Below are 19,499 nucleotides of genomic sequence, written 5' to 3'. Positions count from 1 at the left end.
GGGAACATGTTCGGTGTCTAGGGGTTCAATCGCTAGAGCGAGGATTATTTAACTTTTTGTTACTCTTAGCTGGGTCAATGAATGTAGATCAGAGTGATAAAATTGTTATAACTTACCCTTAAAAATGATAAAAGTTAAATCCCTACCAGCGATGAAAAAACAAAAGGAAATGAGGAAGAAGTAAATGTACACATTTATATGACATAGGATACCTATGAACGATATACTGTAGGTGTGCCCGGAGCCCTGGAATCATCTGAATTCAAGCCAGCAAGTCGCCAAATCAGCAATAGCAACAAATGCATCCGTGTATGCGTGCTCGTACAGGTCATGTGGCAAGACTAGCAAGAGGTGGCGGGGCAGGTTTCTCGAATTGGCGGAAGCCGAGGGAGGGGGGCGGCGCCGAGAGACAGGGAAAGGGGTTAAAAACGGAAGGAAACCCAACAAGTGAACCACCACCAGGCCAGCCCAGACAGCCAGCCGAGCGGGGGGAAGGAGAAGGGGAAGGGCGGCGAGGAAGGCCGCGTCGTGTTTCTCCTCCTCCCGTCTCCCCAATTCTCCATCCATTCCCCTTGCATTGTTCTTGATTCGGTTCGGTCCCATCCTCCCCGAAGAGCAAGGCTGAAGGAGAAGACAGGTATTGTTTTATCGTGCATGCCAACTGGTGAATTCTGTCGGATTCAAGATTGGGTGCTTTTCTCTCCCTGTTCGTATTTGTGAAATTTGTCGCCGTCGGTTTCGGGCGATCGGTCCTCGGTCTCGCCGGGGAAATAGACGATAACCGCTCGGTTCTTGAAACGCTTTAACGGAGATCCCAAGAACGACTCCCCTGTTTCTGCTTTCGCTTTTTTCCTTCTTGTTTTCCTAGTGATAGGTGAAGAAACCCTCGTGTGCAATTTCATCGGTTGGCAAGTGCCGCCATTGTATTAGTATCATACTCGATGCCAATCTTTTCTCTTTTTCTCATGGTCATGGACCATCTCTTTTCTTTCGTAGGGATTCATGGGTCATCTCTATCTAGTTTTTTCCAGCCAAGATGCAAAATGCTGCATCCAAATTCCTAAAGAACTTTGTCTGGACCCGTTCTAAAATGAATAGTTCTTTTGCATTGGGTTCGGTTGAATATTTCAGAGTAAGATTCACGCGATATGTTCGGCACGGTTTTTTCTTTTCCCGAAAGGTATGTTCTGCACGTTTTGATTCCATACCGGGATGACGCAAGTCTGTTGTATGGTTTGAAGGTTAGGGAGCGATGGGATGCTTTTCATGCTGCTGCGCGGCGGACGACGGTGTTGGCAAGAGGAAGAAGCACGACGATCCCTATGTTCCTCTCCCTGCTCAAGGTTGGCAGTTCTCGTATTTTGATCACTTCTTGCACCATGGTTGCAATGATTGTTTTCTAAATGGAAGTATAGAACCAAAGGATTGATTTAACAGAGTGTTGAACTGTTTCGCTCTCTAATCGAATAATGTAAAGCAATGGTGTACTGTCTCTATCCCGATGAATTACTGTTCGTGGTGTATGTAACTGTAAATGTGCAGAAAAAAATCTTCTGCACGACAAGCACAATTACCAGCCTCGTATGAATATGCCTATCTTTGTGTCTAGCTTTCTTGAAACAGGGGGGGGGGGGGGGGAGGATAAATATGCCAACCTAAATTGGTACGTTAACAGATATGTTTAACATTGGAAAGGATGTGTTTCTTTGATATCACATTTATTGTTCTCAAGGCATTTAATCTCTATTACATAACCAAACTGGTACCAACTCTTTTGCAAACTCAAAGTTTCTACGTGACCAGCTAGATACTATTACATAACTCTAAACTTTAGGCAAGTCAATTTATATGTATGATCTGTGTTTTGTCCCCCAACTGCATGGTTTTCTGTCTCTAAAAAGTCGATTTAGTCAATCGAGAACTGTTTTTTTCTTCCAGTATGTCAACTGACGAAAAAAGGCAGGGTGAATTGATGATTGCAGCTGATAAATCCAGCTGGTTCCTGGTTGTACCAAATTTTACAATGTGTTTGCCAGCTATTTTGGCTGTGGTACTTGGGGTTTAGTTGCACCCTATGGCACAACAACCTTGTGACTCTTAACAAACATGTTTGTATTCAAATTTTAGGTATAATTTTATTTATTGCAAACCTAAACAACACATGAATAAAATTTAAAATGCACCATTTTTGTTAGAGTGTAACGTTGTCGTACTAAATAGTAAGGAGCACCACCAAGACAAAGTTCTCCGGAGCACCTTAGCAAATTGGATTGTTTATTTCAATTTTTCCTAATGCAGGCGGTAACTATGGACCTAGCCGGCCCCCAGCCCCTACCTCTGTCATCCCCACAGGCAGAGCTCAGCCAATTGCAGTACCGGCCATTACCCTGGAAGAGATTAAGGAAATTACAAAGAACTTCAGCAATGATGCTCTTATCGGCGAGGGCTCGTACGCCAGAGTCTACTTTGGTGTGCTTAAAGACGGAACGAAGTCTGCCGTGAAGAAGCTTGACTCCAGCAAACAGCCTGATCAAGAATTCCTTGTGCAGGTTGTAGCCCCATTTCCTTCTCTCGAATAATATTTCCCCATTCAGATGCCCTAGTTCTCATTCCCATCTCTTTTGCAGGTTTCAGCCGTCTCAAGATTGAAGCATGAGAATGTACTCCAACTTCTTGGATACTGCATTGAAGGGAACATCCGTGTTCTTGTTTACGAGTTCGCAACAAGAGGCTCATTGCATGATATCCTCCACGGTATGCAAATTAAATCTTCTATTTCCTTTCACAATCTCTCAGTGTTTTGGCATTTTGATTGCTTATGAAAACATTTATCTACTCTTTTAACACAACATTAGACATGATGAGTCATAAGATATCATTTGCAGTTGATTTTACTTCTAATTGCCATTGCTGACGTGTGAGCCAGTCCAACATGCTGAGATGAGCTAATTGTGTGCCTGGTCCATGATCACAGGAAAAAAGGGTGTCAAGGGAGCCCAGCCAGGGCCAGTCTTGTCATGGATGCAGAGAGTGAGGATCGCCGTGAGTGCCGCAAGAGGGATTGAGTTCCTCCACGAGAAGGCGGAGCCTCGTGTTGTCCACCGTGACATCAAGAGCAGCAATGTGCTGCTTTTTGACAACGACGTTGCAAAGATGGGCGACTTTGACATCTCCAACCAGGCCCCTGACATGGCCGCGCGCCTTCACTCCACCCGTGTTCTTGGCACTTTCGGCTACCATGCACCAGAGTATGCAACCGAATGTGTTACCATCTTCAGATATGCTTGGAAAACGTAATGTGTTCTCTTATTGTTTTCTTCTGGTGTTTGTTAGGTATGCGATGACTGGGCAGCTTAGCCCAAAGAGCGACGTCTACAGCTTTGGAGTTGTGTTGCTGGAGCTCTTAACCGGCCGCAAACCTGTTGATCACACGCTGCCCCGTGGCCAGCAGAGCCTAGTGACATGGGTATGGACCATTTCATTGTTCACAGAAATTCTCTTAGTTCTTGACAAGAATGAAAGAAAAAAAGTTATCAAAGCAACTTAATTGTTGATTATATGAAGGCTACACCAAGGCTTAGTGAAGACAAGGTGAGGCAATGCGTGGATCCAAGGCTCGGAAATGAATACCCTCCAAAGGCTGTCGCCAAGGTAAAAAGGAAAAAGAAACATTGCATATGTATTGTGGTTAGATGCAACACACTGTTATTGCTACACCTGAGTCGTGCCGGTTCTCAAACATAATTTCATCTCAGTGAGTTACATATGGAAAAGCTGATTAAGCCATTTAGCACAGCTTTGTTAGGCTGAAAAGTGCACCTGAAACTGAAATTTCACAGCACATCACTTATTCTGCTTACGAAAGCACTGCAAAAGAGTACATCCTCAAAAAACTTTGTTCCTGAAAGTTTTTGCAGTATATATGTTGCCTCAATGAATAGAAATTAGGGATCACCACAATTTTGTGTGCTATGATTCTCACCACAGTTACCATGTTTTCTCCATCAGATGGCTGCTGTGGCAGCTCTGTGCGTGCAGTACGAGGGTGACTTCCGTCCCAACATGAGCATCGTCGTCAAGGCCCTGACCCCCTTGCTGCACAGCCGGTCGAGCAACCGCGCCTCTGCCTCCGCCTCCGCCTCCGTCGCCAAGGGATCTGGACTGTGATTCCATGTGTGCTGCCTTTGCCTTGGATCTTGTGCATCGTTTGATGTGCAGTGGCTGAGCTTTCGCGCCGAGAAGAGCTTGCTGTGCTGCCGTCTCCTTCCATCTGGCTTGCTCTGCTGTACATTGTTGCGAGCGATATCCTGCTTGTGTGCCCTCCTTCTTAAACTCAAGAAAATGGTGAGTGATGGATGATACTTCCTGTTTGGTCTCTTTTGGAATGCAAAATCCACCAGGTTTGGTTGATGTGCGGTTTCTCTTGTTCTGTTGCTGCTCAAGCCATATCCATGCACTCTGAACACCATGGATGTCTGAATTCCCAAATCATATGTGCAACTTGAAACCAGTCGAGTCCTAGAAACATCAGCAAGTAGATAAAGAACCAGACTAAAATTCGATCAAATCAAATTCGGCCGATTTTCTAGTGCTAATAACATTTGGAACGTCAGTAATTCACTAGCTTTTGTTTATTTCCCTATGAGACAACGTTGAAACCAACCAAGACATGTAGTACTGGCCTACTGGAACCTGTTTGGCACCTTTTCTTTTTGGATTGTTTTCAGAAAAATGCTCTGAACATCTGGCTTCAGAGTGGATGGAGGCTTTCAATAGAAACATAATCATTCACAAATATCATGGTTGCCGCCAGTATTCATGATGCTACATCTGTACACACTGTTAAAAAAACTTACAGCAGCAATTGTCAAGATCACCGGTAAGTACATATAAATTGATAAGTAAAAAAACCAATACCTTCTCTACAAATAAATCATAAACCGTTACAACCAAGAAAAAATAAAAAGAAAAGTAGATTTTTCTTGAGCTCTTGTGTATTCAAGCTTCAGAGCCGCCTTCAGTTACCAATTCGTCAGCAATGTAATATGGAAGGAGTCCGGTCCATGTAATGTACCGAAGCAATGTAATAGGGGCAACGCTGATGTGCTCATCTGGACGATGATGTTCTGCTCCTGCTTGGTTTGGAATCTGGATTATCGCTCTTCTCTGTGTCAGAGTTGTCCCTTTGTGAGTCCATCTCTGTGCTCCCTCCACGGTTGTGCCTAGATCTTCTGTCCTGCTTGCCAAATTATTTTCAGTACGATAAGAAACAAGGGCTAACTAAATACTAGATATGCAAGTCAGGCTAATTGAAGCCAGCAATGCATGAACTTTTTTTTAAAACAAACCGGCAGGAAAGCTGCCTGTTATATTAAAGCAATGAATGAACTAAACAGAGATAATTCTCTCTTTTCCACTAATACATACCCCACGAGGAATTGGGTCATCCGATTCCAGCATACGGACAACTTGACTCATCTTTGGCCTCTTTTCTGAATCTGGATCCACACACCTAAGAGCTGTTAAAAGTGCACGCTTAAGAGCTCTCGTTGAAGGCCGTGTCTCGATGGTGGGATCCACTACTTCCTCTGAGCGCCTGCTGGCAACCATCATTTTTAGCCAGTCAACCAGATTCACCTGGAAATGGCGAAAATATCATGTTCAGTTAGAAGAGTAGAAGATACGATTCCATGTTTTCATTAAAGAAAATGTGTGGAAGACCATATGCAGCACGAGGAAAAAAAATAGATATGAGCGTTGTGTACTGTAAGTTAGTATCGAAGTTGTGAACAATACTTTAGCCTACATCTGCAGCCTAGTTGTGCTATTTACGCATACGACCTCTAAACATTCGAATAATATATTCATTAACAATAGTTACCGCTAGTTATATAAGAAAAAAGTTATATCCATTATCTAAAAAAGTTATATAAGAAAAAAAAAACTAGTTTAGACTGGTTTTATCAACAAAATAGCTGCTATAAGTTGGCCCTTGAGATTTGGTACATTATACCAAGCCTTCAGCCCATGATATGGCAAGCTGACACAACACTCTACAACATTGCTAGTACCTTTTCCTATTCAAGGATAGCCTGGTTAAATCATTGTGCTTCATTGTTGTTCAGATGTCAATTATGTAAAATCAGTGGCAAAGTTAGCAGCACAATGCATCACTCCTAATCCAGACAAGGATATCATGGGGGGATGCATGAAGAGCGGGGAACAGTAGTTTGACCAATCTATGGTTGGCTAATGTTTAGCGTTTATAGGAAGTGTAAAACATGTTAAAGTCCACAAGTCGCATCGATACCCAAGGTCCCAGACTTTCCAAATTAGGTGTTTCGCATTGAACACCAAAATGATATTATTCTATAGAAATAGAATTCTAGGCTGATTTGAGAATACTTTCTTTCATTTTTTTTCTTTTTTGTTTTGTTTTGTTTTGTTTTGTTTGCCATACTTCATGCTGTTGCACAGAATCAGAAAAAAAAAAAAAGAAGAAGAAGCGAGGAACAAAACAAAAAACATATCCTCAAAGATCAGATTCAACTCCCAGGTTTTATTTAGGCATTCAACATCAGATGCCATTTCCCAGATCCTCCTTGTTAGGTACATGCTAAAGGTTTTTGTATCTAACATACCAACAATATGCACACACTAATTTAGACAATGAAAATATACTACATGATGACCAACAACAAAAAGTTATATTAAGAAATTCTTGAAGCAGCACCTAATTTGGCAGTGAGCTCTTATTTGTTTGTGATGGCATGCATCATACATGTCTTCGAATGTTAACATGTTTTATTAAGCAAAAGAGTATTGCAAGATGATCTAAAGCTACATCAGATGCCATTTCCCAGATCCTCCTTGTTAGGTACATGCTAAAGGTTTTTCTATCTAACATACCAACAATATGCACACACTAATTTAGACAATGAAAATATACTACATGATGACCAACCACAAAAAGTTATATTAAGAAATTCTTGAAGCAGCACCTAATTTGGCAGTAAGCTCTTATTTGTTTGTGATGGCATGCATCATACATGTCTTAGAATGTTAACATGTTTTATTAAGCAAAAGAGTATTGCAAGATGATCTAAAGCTTCAGATAAGCAGAACAAATAAAAGTTATGTTCTCTTATGTCTAGTGAACACCACAACTCTCCATGCTACCGACATAAAACTTATGTTCTGTTATGGATTATGACTTATGAGAAATATCCACAGGCAGCCACACATCAAATTATGAAGGAATTAACTGCATGTACAGAACAATTTCAAGCCAACACTAAGCATTCCAATGCTAAAAGAAACAAAAGCAACGGTCTAATATATATATTAGCACTAAAGCAAAGGATATTGACCAACTCATCAATACCTCATTCGCTGGGCGACCATAGTCAACAGGTTCCCTTCCTGTAATCGCCTCTAGGAGAACAACTCCAAAGCTGTAAATGTCACTCTTTTCGTTCAAGAGTCCAGTGTTAGCATACTCTGGCGCTACATACCTGCAATGAGTCAATGCAGCATATCATGACCTAGTGCTAACATACTTTAATAGAAATCTTGTTCAAAAGTTATGCAACATACCCAAAGGTTCCCATAACCCGAGTAGTGACATGACTCTTTCCAGCACCGAGAAGCTTGGCTAAACCAAAATCTGATACTTTGGACTCAAACTCTTCATCAATCAAAATATTGCTGGATTTGATATCACGGTGCACAACTTTGGGTTCAATTGCCTCGTGCAAGTAAGCGAGCCTGCGGACAGATATGAACAATTCTTGTTTTCATTTCAAGCAGTAACACATGACAAAACTGAAAGGAGCAAAACATATCATGCAAGTTTGACAAAAAATGAGGAAATAGAGATAGTATTTGGAACTTTTGTAGCTTAATCTCAGTTATGCTCACTTCAATATTGAGGGTTGTTATGGTATAGTGCAATTACTATAACAGAATTACTTCCGGGTAGAAAGATACTGTGATTTGGCGAACCTTTACAAAGAGACTGTCCTAAGGTGGGCTTAAAAGATAATGAACAAATGATACAAAGTAGCAAAAGATGAAGAGTATTTTGCTCTCACGCTTTAGCAGTCCCAAGAATAATCTTTATGCGGGCCTCCCATGTAAGGGAGCCACGATGACTCATAGCCCCATGAAGCCATTGCTCTAGGTTTCCATTGTTCACGTACTCATAGACAAGCATCCTGGAAATTTCACTTGAAATTAGGAATGGTGTCATAGAACTCCATAAATTATTGCATTTAAACCTAATCAAAATTAGCATGGGAGGGCAAAAGGAATTATTTTTTCTTGGTAAGACATGTACCAGAGATATATGAATTGTGGATGGGGTTGTAAGATAAATATGAAACAAAATGACAAGATAAATTACCTTTGAGTGCCCTCTATGCAGTAACCCAGAAGCCGGACCAAGTTTTTGTGGCGAACATGACCTATAGCCTCAACTTCTACTTGGAATTCCTTCTCAGCTTGCCCTCTATAAATTCACAAAACATCAATTGGAGAAACTAAATGCACTATTGAAGCAGGATGATAGCTAAGGAAGAAAAGACGTGGGGAGAATAAACAGAAAGATAAAACTGGGATAAACAAGGCTTACAAATTATTGAGAAGCTTTTTGACAGCAACAGGAGAGCCATTGATGAGCTGGCCACGATAAACTACACCATATCCACCCTCACCAATAATGTTGTCCTTTGAAAAGCGATTGGTAGCAAGTTCAAGATCCCTCAGAGTAAACCAGTGACCCCAACCAAGATATGAGAACTCCGGCAGGCCAACCAGAGGTGATGGAGCAGTTATGGCATGAGCTGAAGCTTGCCGATACGTCCCTGAGCCCCCTTCCTCAGCTGACTGGAAGCCTGCATCCTTGTCCATGTAACGGAACGACCCCGAGTGGCTCTCATCACCACGCCTAGATTTGCTTACACCCAAATGGACCATGGCCTTGTCCAAATCCCGGTCACTAGATTTGTCTTGGATTGTCAGGAGGACCCCATCATGCGCCACAAAGTCGTTTGCCGGTACTTGCTCCACCCTCACCTCCTTGATTTCCTTGGAAATGGTAGGGATTTGGGTGATGGGGATATTTGCAGAGGCCCGTCTTACCCTCTTCCTACTCCGGATCGTGAGCCACACGGTGATAAAGAAGATGACCACCATGAAAGCTCCCAAGGCAATGCATATGACCTCCCATACTTTTAGATGCATGGGGCCTGTCGGCGTGGAGAGATGGTCTTTCAGAGTAGGGGAGGACGAAGGCGATGACATTGTGGAATGCCAGCTTCCTGCTCATACAGACAAAACAAATTCAAACCAACATGTTAGCTGCCCATATAGCTCAACAAATCACACAGTGCAGGAGATGCTAACGACCTTACGGCTCTCGTGCAGCGAGAAATGCAAATGCAGGCATGTACATCCACGGTACAGGCTTATAGGAAGGATAGATTCCTGAACTAAATGGCCACAATTAAGACGGGGAAGTACAGTACATAATCTTGGCTGGAAGGGAAGCAAAGACAAGATTTTGCTGCTCTTGTGCTCCAATCCAATGCTGTACAGGGGGGAATAAATTCTTGTGATGGCGATCGCAGTACGGGTTGTATACCGACACACGCAAGTATCAACAGCTAGCACATTTAATTCCCATTGTGTTTGCGGCTATGGCGACAGTGGCAGACTTGGCCAATTTTTCTTTTTACTGGAAAATAAGCTTTACCCGCAACTCAATCGTGTAAACTCGTGCCCTTTTTCCTAAAAAGAATGGCGTCAACTAGTGTCGACCCTTTTTCCTAAAAAGAAAAACTCGTGTCCATCTAGAACGCTGAAGAGGAAGAACTAACCCGCCCATGCGATAGATGGACTTGGATTAGCAGGGCACCACCCAGCACATGAATCCACGACAGACTGAATGGAGATAAAAGAAGAGGGAGGCAGAGAGAGATTTGGATCTGGTTGAGAACAAGAACGAGGGAATCCATCCAAGAAAGCCAGGATAATTACTGACTCACCAGCGAAACAAGAAACCAATCCGCGCCCGGACAGCCGGATCTCCGCTCCACCTGTCCGCGAGAGGCCGGAGGATCCAGCAGGAAGATGGACGGACCTCCCGGCGGCGGCTGGCCTCCTGGTGCTGAGCTGCCCCTCTGTGAGAGGGGATGTAAAAGGAGGGAGGGAGGGAGCGGTAGGTGGTATCTGTGGAGTACTCCCGTGCGTGCTCGCTTGCTTTCTTTCTGCTTCTGCCCGGAAAAAGAAATGCAAATGGCGAGAGCAGGAAATGCAGATGGTGAGAGTGGCAGGGGTTGGTGCGAGGCCGCAGCTGCTCCGTTTGTTTGCTCTTTACTTGTTGTCTTGCGGGGGGCAGTGGTGCTTAGCAGCGCTTAAAACTTTTGCTAAAAAGGTGGTGGTGGATTAGCGCGCGGAGTGGCAAGTTTGGGAAGGGGTTAAAAGAAGCTAAGCACATGTGACGTGGAGCTTCGGGACAGCTAAGTACATGTGGCGTTAGAAAATGGCGCTACCCGCGTGACATGGCGGCGCTAATCGTCCTCTCACGGCTCCCACATGGGAATTGGAAATGCCAAATCTAGCGGGATTGGTGTAAACCAAGGAGATATTTTAGACCATCTTTAACTATTTTTTTTCTTCATTTCGTTCTCTTTTGTATTCTCTTCTTTGTTTTTATTTTTTTTATTTTTTCTGTCCTTTCGAAAAGATTAGTAAAAGGAAAGGAGAGAATCCCATCATAGAGGGAATGATCGGGAATAATCTTATGAATTCTTTCGTGAAAAAAAACTGTTAAAACGTTGAAAAAAAATCACTCCATAAAAGAATTTTGAGTCGCGAAGAGAATCCGTTAGGCATGGTGTTAGAACCTTCTTAGTTTGCTTGATTTGATAAATGAAATGGATTTGTCCATTATCAGTTCCTCAAAGCTGTGATCCTCTGGCAAAAGTTGTCATCCTGCTAAAACCCAGAAATAGACACTCCATTTACAAAGAACAATCTCATCAAAGTTAGTTTGATTTAATGAAATAGACACTCCATTTATCTCTTGCGGTTTTTGAGCTGTATGCTTTCCTTTTTTGATGTACTATTTTAAATATTATTGTGCCCCAAACACGACTTAGGCATTTTAATTTACAACTAATGATGCAGTATAGTCTAGGACTAGTAGCAAGCACCAAAATCAAATACTCATCAAGTATGACATGAACTCGCAGCAGATTTGATGATGAAAAGGAAGACGCACAAGTCTAATGCAACGGAGACTCACGGCCATGCAGATCGCCGAGAAAGTAGTGCAGGAGCATATATGGTTGAGTAAATTCTACCAAAGTTAAACGTTTTTCTACAAAAGCTATATAATACTCCATATTTGACATCTGAATTTAGAGATAATTACTCGTTTTAAAGCCAAATTTATCGAGAAACCACATTGCACCATCTTCCATATGTATACAATCCATGCATATTGGAAGGGTTGATTCCCTTAATGTAGTCAAGATGTAACCATAGGCCCTAAGAACTTTCAGTAATTTCTGATTCTTCAGCTGAAAAGTTATTTTCAATAATAACAGGCCAATATTTTTTTTCATCAAGTGATACATATCTTAAATTGTGCTAAAGATAGGGTTTCAAGTCTAGTTTAGGTGGAACCTCAATTTCTTCTGATACTCCTTTTAGGCTTTCTTTCTTATTCCGCTTTTGTTGACATTTCATAGAAAAAAAGATTATCTAATTCCGCACACATTCTTTTCTTATCTAAATCATATTTCAGTTTTTCTTGAACCAATTAACAGGGTTCTTTCCAATGGCTCCTTGCATTTAATAAATTCTAGAGCAGCTGGACCTACTACTAAACCTATACCATCATGTCTCGATCGTTCTCTATCATCATTATTAGAGCAAATTTTATAAAACTATAATTATGGAAAGCCCATTGCGAACGAGTAATATATTTTGCTTCTATTTTAAGTATATTTTATGGCAATTGGATGTGGTGATGTAAATAGGAGGAAAAATGAGAAGCTTTTTTGTAACTAGGAGTTGTTTGTACCATACAATAGCAATAATAATCGAAGAATGTAACGACAGATCCAATCGCATGCTATTTATTATGAAGAAAAATATATAGAAAAAATTACATGTCTAGATCTATCATTTCCCTAAGGAAATGAAAGCAAGACAAGAACATCTCCAGTTTTCTTTATGGATGAAGACTACTTCCACTTTGTGTATTGTTACTTGTATCAGTAGTGAAAACTACGGTTTCTGTATTATATGGACACCTTTTATATTTTGAGTTAATATAAATCAATTAATTGAATATGACAATGCTTAAAATATCTTCTACATATATTTAATAAAACACTGGAAGCAGAATGAAAGTTGGTTTAATTTAATCATCCTGCAAACCTACAACTACTATAGAAAAAAGATACATCTAGTACAACTCCAATACGTCTAACCATTCCAATATATCTCTGTACACAATATTCTTGGTGCTCTTTTCTGTAGGATCTATGTCTTTATTTGGCTTAGCAAGAATCCACAACCCTCAACAATGCAACATAAAGCTAGCCATGTGAGAACATCGACTTGGAAAGGTAAATACCAACATTTGGGATGGTTTGTCCCTACGCTTTGTTTATGGTTATTGCAAAGCTTGGGCGGAATAAAAATTGTTTCCTCTTTAACCTGAAAGGAAGTGAAAGGTCCTCCGAGAGGGACATAGAGATCCTATGTATGAACACCCTCTTTTCCAGTGTGTGTCAACAATCTCAGCATAAATCGCGTTATTTTGTAAGGTTCTAACCATTAGCCTTGTTCCATTGCACAAACCATTGTGGGGATTAAGATTCCGGAGCAGGATAACTGGGCAGTTGTTTTTGACTTTGAGCATATGTGGGGGCAAGTCATTTGATGTGATTGAGTTCAGAAAGTCAATCGGGTAGTTGTTGTGTGAATCATAGTCGACAGAGTTAAAGATGTAGTATACCTTATGTTTGCATGGGAACCTGTCAATCATCCTTGCATTTTAGCTCATCCACATGCTCATTCTTTGTTGAAATGATAGCACGTGCGCTCATGTAAGCCCTTGGTGTAGCATTGTTCTGGATACATGGGAATACATTTTCAATGAGCTTGTCAATTGATTTTTCTACGGTGTTGTAACAGATCACAATGTCATTAGGGAGGTATACATAATCATCACCAATCATCTCTTTTGTGCTATTGTCAATTCTAAGGAGGCATTCGGAGAACCATGAGTCAAACTGTGACCTCATATTACAGGTGAGGCATATCTTACTTATCTTCTGCCATAGATAAGATTTTTGCAATGTAGCATCAATGACTTGTGCTCTTGTACCACATGTCACCATAGCAAGGACCTACCTAAAATCTCTAGCGAACACCATAACCTTTCCCCCAAATGGCATAGAACATCCCATTATATCTTGTTGTAACCTATCAAGTGTCTTAACAGCTTGACGTTTGGTCATAGCAGCTTTGTCCCGAATTTCGAAGCAACTCCACGGTACCACTTTACTTTGTAAAACTACACATATTGTCGTCAGCAAGCTTAATGAGAATCTTGAACTTGGAGTGGACGATGCATCCACCAAGCATGATTGACGTTGCTATATTAGATGTTGCAATTGCAATTGCTATTAGGCCTAGCCAGCGCACCCTAGCAAGCAGTTCCTTGTATAGGTATGTCTTTCCCGTGCCTCATGAACCATTGACAAAGAAAATTTGGCTCCTTTTGTTGACCATGTGATTCATGATTTTACCAAACCCAGTTCGCTGCTCCGTGTTCAGAGTATTAGTAAGATGTAGATATCCTTGGTCCACGCCCACTGGTAGTTCCTCTATGACCTCTCTCACGTGGTCGTCAGAACAATCAACTGATTTAGAAATAAAATAAATGAAATATAGCATCAACAAACATGAAAGAATAATTAGAGTAAGATGATATATGCATATTAACATGACTCTGACAATTAGAGTAGGATGACCTATGAATAATTAGAGAAGCTGGACCTACTACTAAACCTATACCCTCAGGTCTCGTTCTCTATCATCATGATGAGAGCAATATTCTCTATCATCATAATTATGGAAAACCCATTGATAATGACTAATATATTTTGCTTCTATTTTAAGTACATTTTATAGCAATTGGATGTGGTGATATAAATAGGAGGAAAATTGAGAAGCTTTTTGTAACTAGGAGTTGTTGTACCACACAATAGCAATAGTAATCGAAGAATGCAATAACATATCCAATCCCACGCCATTTATTATGAAGAAAATATATAGAAAAATTACACGCCTAGATCTATCATGCAAGACAAGAACAGCTCCAGCTTTCTTTATGGATGAAGACTATTTCCACTTTGTGTAATGTTGCTTGTATCAGTGGTGAAAATGACAAACTTCCCTACCAGTCAAAAAAGATACTATTCCAGGGTCTCACTTCCAGCCAACCAAATCATTGCAGATGGCCTTGTAGCTTAATCTGCAGGTGACAAGTCATCGTCCACAGTAATCTTTTTTCTCATTTGGTGCAAACATGTGTTGCGTCCTCAAAGATATGGGTTGAAGCCTTGTGCAAAACGAGATACTCGAGAATCTATCTGCCAACATCACCATGCATGGTGGCGCGTTTCAGTCTAAACTAATAACAGCGCACTATCATGTTGGTTAGCCTGTCTGTTTGCTAAAAGGTTTGGGATATGATGCTGATATCTAGTTCCGAGAAGGGACCAGGCACCACAAAACTCTTAAACTGCCCCTAATTATATTTTTAGCTTCTACATGCTTCATTCCTAAGACCCATCCCACTATTGACTTCTAATTGCCCCTCAGATAATTATAGCCTGTCTATTATAAACTATTTTTTTATATTTCTTGTGTAACAAGAAGATGTCGTAATTGTTGACGACAAGTAATTATATTTGTTTCTTTTAAAACATATACTCTCTCCGTTCAGAAATAGTAGACCTATTTCTTTTAGGTTCGGTCTTCAAAATTAAATTTTAACTAAGTTTTTCTCACAAAATATATTATTTATAGCTACAAAACCTATATAGTGTGAAATTATTTTAAATTGTGAACCTAGTTGTATAATTTTTATACAATAGATATTTTTATAATTTGATTAAATGTTAGTTAAAGTACATAAAATTTAACTTTTCTAAAAAATATGTCTACTATTTTTAAACGGAAGAGTACAATACAGCAAAAGAACTTCACCGGTGAATTACTAGGCAATCAACTATCAAAGACTATGATAATTATTGGGAGAAAATCCAAAATTAGACAATATACGTGACCGTATTTATCGAAATAGATAATATATTATCGTATCTACAATTTTAGTATCCGTATTTAGCACCTTATTTACCGAAAACTGACTTTCGGTACACTGTACGCTGATAAAACACGGACCCGGTCATATTCGACACACGAGGTGCCGAATATGGCAACAATGCCATATTCGGCACCTCATTTACCAAAAATCAGGTGTATTCGGGACATAAGGTGCCGAATATGGGCTACAGTGCCGTATTTGGTACTTCTTGTGCCGAATATAGCCTGTACTAGCTGTCATGCAATCAGGTCCTGCTTTTGTCGCGTCGATGTTACTTCGGTGCTTTGCTTTCCACGCGAATGGCTGGCATGCATGCAATTTGCTTTCTTTTGTGTGCCGGTGTGTTGTTTTGTTATTGTCGGTGCTTTCGGTGCGTCGCCTGCAGCCCACTACAAAAATGAGGAGTGAGGAGGAGCAGCAGAGGCGAGAAGCAGCAGAGGCGAGCAGCGGAGCGCGAGGTGAGGAGCAGCAACAACACAGCACGAGGCGAGGAGCAGCATCGCAAGGAGAGGAGGAGCAACAACGCGAGGAGGGGAGAAGCAACAGCGCGAGATCAGTTATAGTAAATACTTAGATTATGTAGGTAATTAATATATATTAATAATAATAATTAGAGTGAGTAGATTGTTTAAGCCGTTTAATTAGATTTGATAAATTATATTAGGTTGATAAATTAGAGTACTTAGATCATGTATATAATTAATACTTAAATTAGTAATAGTAATTAGAGTAAGTAGATTGATTAATTTGTTTAATTATATTTGTTAACTTATATTAAGTTGATAAATTAGAGTATTTAGATTATTGGTATAGTTTGATTATATGAATTTAATTAGTTAGTGAAATTATATTATTGACTTAGTTTTATCAGTGTAATTAAATTATTCCCTTAGTTTAATTATATGCATGTCATTAACCAGTATAATTAGAGTATTTACATAGTTTAATTAGAGTTATTAGAGCTATATAATTAATCATAGTAATTAGTTTATAGAACTAATTTGATTAATTAGCTTAATCACTTAGATTAATGTATTTATTATTTATCGATGGACGTAATTAGTTGTGTATCGTACATACATCTAAGTAGTTATTTTATTACATGTACGTTCATTTAGCAGATACGCTATGACTATCTATATTTATTATGGAGAATATCCCACTGTTTTACACAAGAGGCTCGTACCAATTCAGAAATGATAGCACATAGAGAGTATGGTTGAGGTACCTATTGATCTAGATGGCCTGAAATCACACGTTATGAGCCTTTTACGTGTGAACCAATAGTCCTATAATGTTGTCCTAGAGGGTGTACGGTCACAGCTTATTCCAAATAGCTCGATCGTTGTTCATACGTTGTTCGAGGTGAGAAGGAACAATGCATGAGCTTTGTACTCACGCAAGGCATTGGAGAACTTTAAAATAGGGGTGTATGTAAACATAGTGTCACGACTGGTGCAAGATGATGCAATGACTAGCATAGAAGGATCAGAACATCATGTGATGCATGAAGAGGAGGGAGGGCATGTCGGGGAGGGCAGTTCTGGTACAGAGTGAGCTAGAGTGGACCCTTCTGAGGTAGATGCAGAATGTATTAATGATGAAGCTGGTGGTAGCAGAGATGAAGAAAACACTGACAACGATGACCCGGTGCCGGCGATCCAGTACTTTTGTGGTGCTAGACTGTTGGATTGTACCATCGTTGAGTATAACACCCTATCCAACTGGGGATACCAGAATAGCGATATCCAGGTCGGACAACGGTTTCATAACAGGGAGGAGGTCATTCACTTTACTAGCAACTATGCTGTAATCACAAAAAGGGACCACAAGTGTGGCCAGTCTAACCTTACAGAGTATGAGGTCAGGTGTATCAAACACCCGAATTGTCCTTACTTCGTACGAGCACATAAGCCAAAATATGAGAACTATTTTATGCTTAGTAAGCACACCCCACATACATGCAGCGAAGAGACTATTAGAAATGTGAGCCACGCTGTTAATGTGAGGTTCATAGCCCAACTCCTCATTACCCTTGTTGGCACGAACATATGTTTGTCGCCAAAATCTATTATAAAGAAGGTGCAGACTAAGACGGGTATGCTGATCAATTATCACACCACGTGGTGAGCGAAGCAAAAGGTATTGAAGATGCTGTTTGAAAATTTCGAAGAGTCTTACAACTATGCTCCGAGGCTACTGCAGAAGATTACCATGACGAATCTAGAGACTCAGTGGGCCGTGGCGGATGAGCCGATCAAGCTGGAGAATGGGTCATACAACACCACTGACTGATACCTCATTAGGTTTTTTTGATCCTTTGGACAGTGCATCGAAGCTTTCAGACATTGCAAGCCAGTTGTATGCATGGATGCCACATTTCTTAGAGGCAAGTACCATGGTAACCTTATGATAGCGATGGTGACAGATGCAAACAATCAGATCATTCCTCTTGCATTTGCAATAGTTGAGAGTGAGAATAATGATAGTTGGTTGTGGTTCCTCACCTTGGTGAGGACTCGTGTCATGGCCAATAGGTAATGAGTTTGTGTCATCTCAGACCGCAACAAGGGCCTTCTGCATGTGTTGGACATGCTGCATGATAGCACAAACTACTCCATTACATGGCCTGATGTGGAGAGAAGGTGGTGCATGCGACACTTGGCCGCGAACCTGTACATAAGGTACCACAACAAGGCTCTTGTAAAGAGGTTCAAACAGTTGTGTCTTCAGAACCAGCAGGCGAAGTTCAACAAGATATAGAGAGAGTTAAATGAGACAACTCACAAGATGATGGCTGAGCAGGAAGCACAGAAGGACCATCTGCAGATGCAAATGATGGAGGGTCAAACTGTCGTTAGCCGTTCATGTGCTATATTTAGCCAGTGGATTGCGGGAAAACCAGCGGAGCGTTGGGCCCTAATCCATGACACTCACGGTGCTAGGTTAGCACAATTTAATGATTGTATTTTACCCTTTGTTATGCAAATATCCCTTCTAAAATTATTGTCTTCCATGTTTGGTACACCATCATGACAACGAACATAACAGAGGTATTTAACAATGTCCTAAAGGGTGTATGGGGTCTCCTGTTGTGTGCCATCATTGAGCTCACATTATATAGAATAACAGACTACTTTCGAAACCGTGGTATAGCTACTATAGAGTGCAGCACACGGTTTGCACCTAAGGTGGAGGAAATCATATCTAGAAGGAGGAACAATGCACACTTTCATCGGACTAGGATCTACAACCTGGCCAACAATGAATTCGAGATCATATGCTGCTATAGGTATGCTTCAATGTATAGCGCAGGGGACACCATGCAACAATGTCAAATTTGTCCTCACGAGGAGAAGTGCACATGCAATAAGTCAAAACTACACCATATCCCGTGCTCTCATGTCTTCGCCGCTTGCAGGGATATGGGCGGCAACGACAGATCATAGTATGTATCATCTACTTCATGATCAGTGCATTGAGGAGCACATGGCTTCTAAAGATGCGTTCCTTCCACATCAGAAGCAACTACAAAGTGATCGAGGGGTCTAAGTGGGTACCTTATCCCCGATCACAATGCACGGATCCTGGAAGGCCTAAAGCCACGAGGCTGCAAGGTGACATGGATGCAGCAAATACTATTGACGGCCTATGCAAGTGCAAAATTTGCAAACAATCTGACTATGACAAGAGGACTTGCCCGACCCGGCAGTAAACTATCAGGCCACAATCAAACTGTATTGTATTAGAGTTGTTGCAATTTAGTTTGTTTTATGAAGTTGATCGCAGACATAGTTTGTATTCCAAATTGTTATTCACCTATTAGTTGTACTACCTATTTTGTAATATATCGTAATGGTACTGGCATCACATACATATTCATGTAATATACTATATGGTACTGATATCGTTGTTATTCACATAATAGTTGTTGTCTTACGTTGTTTTTTTATTGAACCATTAAGCTCAAAATCATTGTCATAGCTCACGGTCGTCTTCCCGAGCTTCTTCAGCTACGGTACGACAAGAACTATATGGGGAGAGTTATTTTCACAAGGCAGCGGGTACAACGATTATATGTGCTTTT

The 19,499-nt window shown here is 40.7% G+C and overlaps 2 protein-coding genes across 4 annotated transcripts; one reads left to right on the top strand and one right to left on the bottom strand.

Annotated features, from left to right (window-relative positions):
* The first annotated feature begins 335 nt into the window (after nt 1-335).
* LOC133900713 (pto-interacting protein 1-like) lies at nt 336-4,410 on the top strand. Of its 2 annotated transcripts, none has more exons than XM_062341944.1 (8): nt 336-637; nt 1,247-1,343; nt 2,299-2,549; nt 2,628-2,754; nt 2,975-3,248; nt 3,334-3,466; nt 3,565-3,651; nt 4,009-4,410. In XM_062341944.1, exons 2-8 carry the CDS (start codon nt 1,253-1,255, stop codon nt 4,165-4,167), a joined length of 1,122 nt encoding a protein of 373 aa, XP_062197928.1. In that variant the 5' UTR covers nt 336-637; nt 1,247-1,252; the 3' UTR covers nt 4,168-4,410. The 2 variants fall into 2 exon arrangements, with proteins under 2 accessions (XP_062197928.1, XP_062197922.1); XM_062341938.1 differs by having other exon boundaries at nt 1,242-1,343.
* A 352-nt stretch (nt 4,411-4,762) lies between these two features.
* On the bottom strand, nt 4,763-10,366 carry LOC133900700 (probable receptor-like protein kinase At5g18500). Of its 2 annotated transcripts, none has more exons than XM_062341925.1 (8): nt 10,047-10,366; nt 8,633-9,320; nt 8,405-8,509; nt 8,094-8,216; nt 7,597-7,767; nt 7,385-7,514; nt 5,428-5,637; nt 4,763-5,236 (listed from the first exon to the last, which is right to left on the bottom strand). In XM_062341925.1, the coding sequence occupies exons 2-8, from the start codon at nt 9,301-9,303 to the stop codon at nt 5,108-5,110; spliced, it is 1,539 nt and encodes a 512-aa protein (XP_062197909.1). In that variant the 5' UTR covers nt 9,304-9,320; nt 10,047-10,366; the 3' UTR covers nt 4,763-5,107. The 2 variants fall into 2 exon arrangements, with proteins under 2 accessions (XP_062197909.1, XP_062197900.1); XM_062341916.1 differs by lacking the exon at nt 10,047-10,366 and adding an exon at nt 9,409-9,540.
* Nucleotides 10,367-19,499: the final 9,133 nt, after the last annotated feature.

The sequence above is a fragment of the Phragmites australis genome, chromosome 2, assembly GCF_958298935.1.
Source record: "Phragmites australis chromosome 2, lpPhrAust1.1, whole genome shotgun sequence".
Lineage (NCBI taxonomy): Eukaryota > Viridiplantae > Streptophyta > Magnoliopsida > Poales > Poaceae > Phragmites > Phragmites australis.
The sequence above is the reverse complement of the archived record's forward strand: the minus strand, read 5'-3'. Positions and strand labels throughout refer to the sequence as shown.

Excerpts from the sequence above, each read along its gene's own strand:
- LOC133900713 (XM_062341944.1), top strand. The coding sequence starts at position 1,253 with ATGGGATGCTTTTCATGCTGCTGCGCGGCGGACGACGGTGTTGGCAAG. Across the intron at positions 3,249-3,333 it reads TTCGGCTACCATGCACCAGA|GTATGCGATGACTGGGCAGC; the intron begins GTATGCAACCGA and ends GGTGTTTGTTAG. Across the intron at positions 3,467-3,564 it reads AGCAGAGCCTAGTGACATGG|GCTACACCAAGGCTTAGTGA; the intron begins GTATGGACCATT and ends GATTATATGAAG.
- LOC133900700 (XM_062341925.1), bottom strand. The coding sequence starts at position 9,303 with ATGTCATCGCCTTCGTCCTCCCCTACTCTGAAAGACCATCTCTCCACG. Across the intron at positions 8,510-8,632 it reads AAAAAGCTTCTCAATAATTT|AGGGCAAGCTGAGAAGGAAT; the intron begins GTAAGCCTTGTT and ends GTGAATTTATAG. Across the intron at positions 5,638-7,384 it reads ATGGTCGCCCAGCGAATGAG|GTGAATCTGGTTGACTGGCT; the intron begins GTATTGATGAGT and ends CGCCATTTCCAG.